The 10,679-nt window shown below is 37.4% G+C and overlaps 1 protein-coding gene across 1 annotated transcript; it reads left to right on the forward strand.

Annotated features, from left to right (window-relative positions):
• Positions 1-710: 710 nt before the first annotated feature.
• LOC123870023 lies at positions 711-10,267 on the forward strand. Its single transcript, XM_045913178.1, has 5 exons — positions 711-869; positions 4,809-4,935; positions 6,961-7,106; positions 9,352-9,493; positions 9,992-10,267. Exons 1-5 carry the CDS (start codon positions 722-724, stop codon positions 10,203-10,205), a joined length of 777 nt encoding a protein of 258 aa, XP_045769134.1. The 5' UTR covers positions 711-721; the 3' UTR covers positions 10,206-10,267.
• Positions 10,268-10,679: the final 412 nt, after the last annotated feature.

Raw genomic sequence — 10,679 nt, forward strand, 5'->3', positions numbered from 1 at the left:
TTATAGGAAAGAAGAAGTAAAACGTTAAGAATCACTTTTGTTAAGGAATCGCAAAACTGACTTTGATGTAGAGGTTTATTGTTAATTAAAGATATCGATTGAAAAATGACGGACTGTAATAGAAATCATCCTCTATTTTACCCCCTCGGTGGTATAATTTTCGAAAAACGTGAAAATTTTATCCTCTTAGCTGAAATGAAAGAGTGTAAAGTTCTTTCTCAACGGATACCTTAGCTAGTCATAATAACTATCCTGCATGCCTTTCAGCCCGATTCATCCAGTGGTCCGAGCTGTGCGTTGACATAATATTATCAGTCAGTCATCTTTTCTTTTGATATTTTCAGCAAAATTTTTAGTTATAGATAGATATTCCAAAACTTCTAAACGTTCGACTAAGTTCTATATTTTAAACTTAGAACGACAAATTAACTACCACAGTGAAATTAGAATTCCAGTGCAGTGCAGCAGTGTAAGTGCATTATGAAACGGTTCATTGGTAGTTCAAGGTTAAGTTCATCAGACGATTTAAAAATAAAGGAAAGTTAGACTTAAGAAATAAGTGTGGAAAAGTAAAAAATTATGAACTAGGTAGATATATAATCTTTCATTTATTTTATAACGGTAGTGAATTATTTATTAACATCTGCAAAAGCTATTTCCCTTAGCTTCCCAGTTCCCAAGTTCCATCTCAACGGTAGTGTATAGGGAGAATCGCTCTTGTATGGACGTTGCTACATCCCATTTTGAGCGTACATTCCAAGTTGCGTTGAAGTTACGAATACGATGTGCTTGTGTTTACGTTTTTAAAGGTGCTACTTATAGGACGAACAAAATGTTTTTCTTAATAATTGCAGTTGTATTTATTGCAAGTAAGCATGCTTATTTTTATATCGGCTACTATTGAATTTATAAAGGGTCATCATTTATTTTAATAAGAAAAATAATTAAGTACTTATCAGTACATAATGTTCTCTTGTTTTTAATTGTTATTTAATTAGTTAATCAAGAATTTTTAGCAAGTCTTTTGTGACACAGCGAACAACTACAAAGGTCCACAATGTATAGTATCATTCCGTCTTATTTAAAAGCAACACGACAGTAACATTTAGTTCAAAATGGGAATCGCTACAATTTGCTAATGAAATACCATCTTAACTTATATTTTAAGTTAACCCTAGTAAGTTCTTTTCATAACTTAACTATTTTTCAGGCGAGGAATCACATTCGCGCTAGTGCGCTCACCGCATTAGTTGTCTTTGATACTTAAAAATAAACTAAATTCTTGCGAATTTTAAGTGCACAATGCATTAAAAATTAGCGAAGATTTAGATTAATTAAGTTTTGTTGATAAGTAAAAAGTTTTTTTACTTATTTTAGTATCTTAAGCACAGCAATGCCGGTCGGACCCATTGGTAAGCCGACGGCAAACAAGTAACCAATGCCTGTCTTTGGTGTGTAAAGGAGAAGTTTTTGTAAGGTGTTTTTTAATGATAACCAAAGTCCGAGGACCATATTGTTTTTGAGTTACATTTTATTTTTTACACTAGCCGATGCCCGCGACTTCGCCCGCGTGCATTTAGGTTTTTAGAAATCCCATGGGAACTCTTTGATTTTCCGGGATAAAAAGTAGCCTTTGTGCTAATCCAGGATATTATCTATCTCCATTCTAAATTTCAGCCAAATCCGTCCAGTAGTTTTTGCGTGAAGGAGTAACAAACATACACACACACACACACACACACACACACACACACACACACATACAAACTTTCGCCTTTATAATATTAGTGTGATTTTACACGACAGTTCGGTAGTGCAAAATTACCTACGGCAGTTAAATGCAATCAACCAAGTCGTCACATCGTAAGTACCAGATGATTGGCGACAACTTTCATCAATGCAATGTGTAGGCAACAATCTGCAATAATCTTTCTAGTCAAGTCTTTTTGCTTTGTAGATGTTGAAAAGTGGATGGATGTAGGAAATAATAATAAAGGTCTTTGGCCACTCCTATTCAGCCTGTAATTTACTCATTATGATGTCAAAGAGTAAATGCTTTATAAAAATTGTCATGGCCTATTTGGATTTTTTATTTGCATAAAAGAAATTGATGGTGAGATATACCTACCTTGTTTTTAAAATAAACTAAAAAGTATATAAAATAGTTTTAAATCACATTAGTGTTTTCAGAGCAATAAACAATTTTATATTTACATGAAGTCAGTTTCACAAACATGGTATGTCAAAATTCTTTATTTTAAACAATTTTCTAAAAGAGTCAATGACAAGGCGATGCCCGCGACTACGTTCACGTGGATTTAGAGGTTATTTAAAGTCCCGCGGGAACTCTTTGATAATTTATTCATCCGGGACAAAAAGTAGTCCATGTCACTCTCCAGGTTTTAAGCAATCCCCATGCAAAAAATCAGGTCATACCCTTCCTCCGTTACAACGTTATTGAAGGACAAACCACTTACTTTTACTTGGTTATGTACCTAACGATACTAACCAAAATTGAAACGGCCTAACTAGGAACAGGCACAGTTTCAAATATACAAATTGCGAATTCGCGGTCAAAAGCTATAGGTAAATAAAATTTATTTCACTGAAACCATTATCCACCATTTAGATAGAACTGAAAAGATGTTTTTTCAGTTATGCCGAAAACCATAATCCTTGTCTTTTGTGACATCGCGACACAATTACTAGCTAGTAAAATATCAGACGGAAAATAACATTTTAGTGAACAAATTCTATTTGTATAAAAATATTTAAGTATGTACGCGTAGATTACTATTTAGCCCTAATTCGCACGAGCGTTAAAAAAGCGTTGCCGTGTAAACAGATACTTGGGAATGCATTTGTTCTATTTAAAAAATACCTAAAACAATATTAGTATATGTATCATGTACTATTAAGTAAGAAATCCCAATTTCATACTCTCGCAACGCAATACGGATCTCGGATCGGGCGGCTATATGTTTATTGGTTTATGTCTGCAATGACAATTATTTTCTTCAAGTGCCATTCAAGCATATTGTATGTAAAATAATATATATTTTGTTAGGGTAGATCCCTCCCACATCAATGTTTTTTGTCATGGAATCCGTATATTTGCTCACTATATTTTGCTCAAATGAAACCCCTAATGCCTTTATCTAATCTTGTTATTACATTACCAACAATAGAGGATCAGGTGACCAAAAACTTGTGAATGGAAACCTTGACGGCCAGACGAAAACTTTTTCAATTATTATGAGACCGAAGGGTCAAGTTTCCAAGATTTTCGTGATTGAACTATATGTATTACATACCTATCTGGTATTACGTGGTAGTAGATATAAGCGACTGCAAAAAAAGAAAAACGTTGGTTATGGAGTTATGGTCTTTTTATTTTCACTTTTTTATGGTGATTTTAGGCTTATTATTATAATATTACTATTATTGATTAGATAATTTCAAATTTAATTTCGGTAGTAAAAAGTGGTAGAAACCCTTCTCTTATTCTGAGAGGAGACCCCGCGCTCAGTAGTGAGTCGGCTATTGGTTGATGATGATGATGAAGATTCCAGTCCGACCGTTATTCATGCAACTGGCATGGAAAATAATGAAATAGCCCTGACGGGAATGTTCTTACAGGAATGTGTAGGTATGACCTGAGTTATGCTACGACCTTGCTACGAAGTTTTCCTTTATGCGTATTCATATTGCTCAGGCTACATTAACGGGAAACGCCGTTTATAAACACGTTGATGGCCATTAACCGTAGTTGTAGCCATAACCTAATGCGATAATTTTACAAAAGCATTCACATTGCCGTTTGGCGTTAGACGATTTTTAACCCCAATTCAATTGGCGCTAGACAAATGCGTTCAAATGTGGCCACTCAGTTTAACGCATTGATTATATCGGCGGAATTATGGCGTCTTTTTGCATTGACGTTAATCTTAATGTAGACGGAAAGTATCACCGGATTGGAGTCCATCTCTCGGTCGCATTTTTCATTTCTGAGGGTCTTGAATCCTTTTCATTAATCATATAATGGTAGGAGTTTTTTGGTATAATAATGCTTTGGGCTTCCAGATTCATTCGCATACAACTCGACTAAGAGAATGAAATTATGGCTCTTAGGGTTTTATCAGATGTTAGTGATAACCGGGTCCGAGTGGTTTAACGCACTCTCCGAGATACAGAGGTAATAAAAACGCCAAATTCGAACCTCCAAAGTCTTAAAAGTACAACTACCCATTTGGGTCAAAGTTACTTTACAATCGAAATCGATTGTTATGCATTGTCACAAATAGACCACACGTTTCTCGGCTTGCTGTTTTAAAACTTTCTATACTAGACTTTGCAAAATACCTAAGTACCTATGGTTCATCTATATAAGGTCTAAATGATACGGCGTCTATACTCATTCTACGATGATCATAATCATGATCAACCCATCGCCGACTCACTACAGAGCACGAGTCTCCTCTGCGAATGAGAAGGGTTACACTGAAGCTGTGATAGGCGATGGCCTAATGGATACGGCATCCGTCTCCTAGTCGGAGGTGAAAAGTTTGATCCCGGGCATGCATGTCTAACTTTTCGAGGTTGTGTGCGTTTTGAGAAATTAAAATATCACTTACTTTAACGTTGAAGAAAAACATCGTGAGGAAACCTACATGCCTGAGAGTTCTCCAAAATGTTCTCAAATGTGTGCGAAATTTGCCAATCCGCACTCGGCCAGCGTGGTAGACTATGGCCAAAAATCATGATGATACTTTGTGCAAAATATCAATAACTTGTATTTTCATCACTAGATGGAGGTGGTGCTCAACTAAGCGAAGATAATTGCGATGCGAGCCAGCTGAAGATATGCGTGGAATCCACACCACGAACACCTGTCGGATTACCGCGCACTAAGCAAGAACTCGATGCTCACTGCCTGTAAGTTATAGTCCTTTTGAACCATCTGTCTGTCTATCTGTCTGTGATCGATCTATATCTCATGGACCGTAATAGGTACAGGGTTGAAATTTTTACAGAGTATCTATTTCTATTGCCACTATAACATCAAATAAAATAAACATCAAAATGGCCGCCATGTTCAATGCAAATTAAAAAAATTGAAAAATGTTATTTCTTTAACGATGACACGGAATTCTTCGTGTGCGAGTCCAACTCGCACATGACTGGTTTAAAAAAAACCGGCCAAGTGCGAGTCAGACACGCGCACTGAGGGTTCCGTACTCTGGTATTTTTTCCAACATTTTGCACAATAAATCAAAAACTATTTTAAATAAAAATAAATAAATATCTGTTTTAGAATGTACAAGTAAAACCCTTTCATATAATACCCCACTTGATATAGTTATCTTACTTTGAAAATTGAAACACATTTTAATTTTTTTTAAATGATGTATGTACCACAAATTCGCGGTTTTCAGATTTATTCCTTTACTTCCTATTTATAAGACCTACCTACCTACCAAATTTCATGATTCTAGGTCAACGGGAAGTACCCTATAGGTTTCTTGACAGACGCGACGGACGGACGGACGGACGGACGGACAGACTGACAACAAAGTGATACTATAAGGGTTCCGTTTTTCCTTTTGAGGTACGGAACCTTAAAAATATCAAAGTCTTGCAGTGGGCAGATTATGCGCCGCGATACGCTCACGCTTCACATGAGTTGACAGAACTCTTTAAGGCATTCATGTACTGTGCACGCAGTATCTGCGCTGCTGCTTTGCACTTTGCTATACATTTACATATTACTAGCCGATGCCCGCGACTTCGTCCGCGTGGATTTAGGTTTTTTGAAATATCTCCATTCCAAATTTCAGCCAAATCCGTTCAGTAGTTTTTGCGTGAAGGAGTAACAAACATACACACACACACACACACACATACAAACTTTCGCCTTTATAATATTAGTGTGATAACTGTACCTAAGTGTGTAAAGGAGGTGGGTAAAGATCAGCCTTTTTTCGCTCATTGTCCAATTCCTAATGTACTTTTATCTTTATTATTAAAGGTAGCATCCAGTTAAAATGAAAATGCGAAATATTTTAAGAGTTCAAGGTTTGCCATTACCATTACCATTTCAAATAGTCCACTTTGATCTTACAGGGTTTCCCTTGACGCCACGTTTTATAAAAGAGGTAAATGCCAGCAAAGGCACTGTTTACAAATTGAATAATTACATAACGCCGCGCGGGCGGTCAGTCGTAACTCGTAGCGCGTCTACGTCGCTACGACTCTACGTTTAATGATATCTGCCAGTGGGGTTGCCAGGATACTAAATGTCTGGCAATGCATGACTTGATTTCTAATACTATTCCGAAGAAAATGTAAACAAGTGTAAATTAAAAAATTATAAAAGAGCTGATAACTTTCAAACGGCTGAACCGATTTTCTTGGATTATAGCTAAGAACACTCTCGATCAAGCCACCTTTCAAACAAAAAAAACTAAATTAAAATCGGTTCATTAGCTTAGGCGCTACGGTGCCACAGACAGATACACAGACACACAGATACACACGTCAAACTTATAACACCCCTCTTTTTGGGTCGGGGGTTAAAAAAGAATTTACACTTTAACGTAAGATTTTATACTTTCTCGTGGGAACAAGTGTAAATTAAAAATTTATAACACCCCCGACAAGTGAAGTTACTAGAAAATAGCTGATAACTTTCAAACGGCTGAACCGATTTTCTTGGATTATAGCTAATAACACTCTCGATCAAGCCACCTTTCAAACAAAAAAAACTAAATTAAAATCGGTTCATTCGTTTAGGCGCTACGATGCCACAGACAGATACACAGATACACACGTCAAACTTATAAAACCCCTCTTTTTGGGTCGGGGGTTAAAAATACTCGAGTACGGAACCCTCAGTGCGCGAGTCTGACTCGGATTTGGCCAGTTTTTTCACAAGGAACTTAATGATATTTTTGCATTCAGAGCATACCAAACCGGCATGGCGTGTATGGATGCCTGGATCAAGCGATGTTTGCCCACCGATGGGCAAAAGCTTGTGCAGCAGCAGATCGGAGGCGCGAGGGCACTCATGCGTTACCTCTGTACCAACGATACGGCTTTACGTAGAGGTCTGTTAAAGCTTTGTATAGTACACACTAAACTAAGTAAGTGTCAAATCTGAAAATGCTACATGGCGGTTTACGTAGGTCACAGACTAAGGATTAAAAGTACATGTGCCCAGTTGGAGGGGTGTATTTACCATGGGGGATTGCCACTAGAGTAAATACACAATAGGGGACATTTTCCCGCCCGGGGCGGCAGACTGCGAGGGGCGGCGAGTTTTTAATTATTATTATTTAATCTTTTATTTTATACGTTAGACGTTGTGCGTCTGTTGCGCGCCTGTTGCACGTGTGCTGCGCGTGTGTTGCACATCTGTTGGCCGTGTGTTGCACGTGTATTGCGCATGTGTTGTGCGTCTGTTGCGCGTGTGTTGCGCGTCTGTTTTGCGTGTGTTGTGCGTGATTTGCGCGCCTGTTGCGCGTGTGTGTCACGTGTGTTCAACGTCTGTTGCATGTATGTTGCTCGTGTGCTATACGTGTGTTGCGCGTCTGTTGCATGTCTGTTGTGCGTCTGTTGCACGTTTGCTGCGCGTCTGTTGTGCGTGTGTTGTGCGTGTGTTACGAATCTGTTGTGTGTGTGTGTGTTGCGCAGGTGTGGTGCGTGTGGCGATCCACGCAGGCGAGTCGCGCGCATCAGCTAGTATCATAAATATTATCCTTTCCTGATGTGTACATTCAGTCGGCGGCTCAGTTGGGAGCGGCTGATCCTGCGGGATTGCTAGTGGTTGCATTTCACGATTTTATTATTTTCTGCTCATTTTAAAATCTATTAAACATTAAAAAATTATAAATGTATGAGTTAGCATATCAATGCCGATGTTTTATTCGCTTTCTGTATGAGTGGTATTATTACTGTGAAATTAAAATAAACTCGTCAAATAAACAATAAATAACTTATGATATGATATGAACAGTTGAAACGATATCTTAGAGTACAAATATTTCTATTCTAATCTATTCACCACTAAGAACTGATTTTCCCCGCTACTCCGCGTATATAAATAAACCGTATTCTTGAATTACTGATGAAAACCACATTAAAATGTTCCGTTCCGTTATTTAAAGACCTAAGCGTACAGAGGAACAGACAGCGGGAAGCGACTTTGTTTTATACTATGTAGGGATACGTTAGTTCTATGTACTTATTTTATATATTCTGTGTTAGAGAAGTTACATACACTAAATAAAAGTTTTTACTGTAATAATATATTGCAACAATGCGGGTTCCCGCATTATTTTAGCTGACCCAAAACATATTTCAATTTATAACAGATACGTTTTAACTGGCGCAATTCCAAGAGCATATTTTCTTTTCATCTACGGTTTTTAATGTGTTCAAAAACTTAGAAAAGCTCATTGTCGATTCAAATATGTAGTACCTAGGCTATGAAAAGCGTACCTTATACTTTGCCAAATTACTCATTGCTGGAGGTTGCGATCCCTTCCGTTAATACATAGGTACATAGTGGTAGGGATTTTCTTGCTTGGTTCTTTGTTATTTCTTATAATGTGGTATGGTTTCTTACGTTTTGCAAGTTTAATTTTATTAAGTAACGTATTGTCAATTACCTCACAGTTGCTAGATTAATTAATTAGCAAAAAAATCTTTCTAATAGTCCTAAGTATAACATACGTCATTTAGTAAGATTTCTTTTCCGCAAATGGGCATATACGCCAAACTGCTCACTAATGAACGGTAGAAGATATCGATACGTTGATTAGACAGATCGATAGAGCTTCAAAAGTACATTATTAGGATATTTTTAGTGCAGTTTCGTCAAAATTGTCAGATAGGTCACTTCGTAAGAAAAGCGATGATATATTATGTGGTGGATGCACAGGTACAGGATATTTTTTAGACGAACATAATAGAATTATGCGCCAAAGTTACTATTACAAAATACGCAAACAAGATTCCAAATTGCATTTAAACGAAATAAATGCAAGCAAATTGTAGTTAATTTTTTTTGTATATTTTTTTAAACACACTATCCGCCTGTGCAGTGTGTTTTTTCAGTCCAACTTTCAAAATGTGCTAGGTATGTAGTAAAATAATGTGTATGATTTACTTTGTTATTTGAGTTTTTATATTTTACTTTTGAAAGTGATTTTAACTTCGATTACGAGTTCTTTGTATTGAAATATATGGATAGAAGGTTTTATTAGCCTTTTGAGGCTAAAGGTGCAAACTTAGCGCGACCGAATCATATTGTTCCATAACGCTGTCCAATTACGACTTGTTTTTGTCTAGACTTTCTGAAGGAGCCAACGTGCTGGGCAGTGGTGTCGCCGGACTGGTCGCGCTGCGTGGACGAGCTGCAGCTGGCTGTGCGGGACATTTCCGAGCGCTCGCACCAAATTGTTTACTTCAATAAGAATACCGAATTGTGCTGGTAAGTATCTACCTATTTTTTTTGGGAAGTAGCTTATGCCCGCATCTTCGAACCTCTATTTTATCCCCGTTAGGGATGAATTTTCAAAAATCTTTCTTAAGTCTATGTCTAAGGCAAAATAGCTATCTGCATGCCAAACAGCTCGAACCAACCAGTAGGTTAAGCTGTGCGTCGATAATATATCAATCATTTAGTAATCGCCTTTTATATATTTAGACTACCTTATAATATGCCCACGACTTCGTCCGCGTGGACTACATAAATTTCAAACCCATATTTTATCCCCTCAAGGAATGAATTTTCAAAAATCTTTTTTAAACGGATGTCTTCGTCAAAATAGCGGTCTGCATGACAAACAGTTAGCGACTTTTTCCTTTTATGTATTTTTCTAGAAGATTACAAGTTAGCCGTTGACTGCAACTTCACCTGGTGGTAAGTGATGAGTGTAATAAATTAAGCTAATGTTTTTTAAATTCCTGTTGTTATGTTTGTCTGCAGTGCTCGTGACGAATTTGTGTCGTGCGTGGCGTTGGCTGGGCGCGCTTGCTCCAAGGCGGCGGGCAACCTGCTGCGAAGCATGGCGTGGGTGCTGGCGCAGGACGTGGCGGCGTGCAGCACGCAGCCGAGGGTACACTGCGCGGCACCCCTTCCACCTTTCGCAGCACCAATTCTGATCATGCTCTCCGGTGCTTTACCTTATCCTTTGCGATAAGTATAAAACTTCCCAGCTACCTTTTTATCCGACTACGGCATAACCGAAAGGAAGGGTTATGATTTTAGCAGTCTATGTATGTATTTATGTATTTATGTGTGTTCCACCGTAGCGCCTAAACTACTAAACCGATTTTGATGAGTTAGATGTCAATCGATTCGTTATGTAATTTATGTGACATAGGCTACAATTTATATGAATAAAATCAACATGGCGGATGTAACATTAAAAAAGTGTAGGTCCCCTGTAATTTTTTTGCTAACGTATTGAATGGGATGTCAAATGAAAGAGGAGAATGTTTCAGTTCAAAAATATAAATATATTTCGTGCAATATTAAAGTATACTAAGCGACAGAAAAACAATTTGGCCTTTTAGCTTTTATTAAGTTAATAGTCGGGTTTTAGTTTTGAACTTTATCTTGAACCAATCTCTGAATGGATCAATTTGGTAATCATGTTAATACTCATTCCATA

This window comes from Maniola jurtina, chromosome 12 (genome assembly GCF_905333055.1).
Source record: "Maniola jurtina chromosome 12, ilManJurt1.1, whole genome shotgun sequence".
NCBI classification, from domain to species: Eukaryota; Metazoa; Arthropoda; class Insecta; order Lepidoptera; family Nymphalidae; genus Maniola; species Maniola jurtina.

Bases quoted from the DNA above. Each gene is read 5' to 3' on its own strand.
- LOC123870023 (XM_045913178.1), top strand. From the start codon at position 722: ATGGACGTTGCTACATCCCATTTTGAGCGTACATTCCAAGTTGCGTTG. The intron at 870-4,808 runs GTAAGCATGCTT...TTTCATCACTAG, and splicing joins TGCAGTTGTATTTATTGCAA to ATGGAGGTGGTGCTCAACTA. The intron at 9,494-9,991 runs GTAAGTATCTAC...GTTTGTCTGCAG, and splicing joins AAGAATACCGAATTGTGCTG to TGCTCGTGACGAATTTGTGT.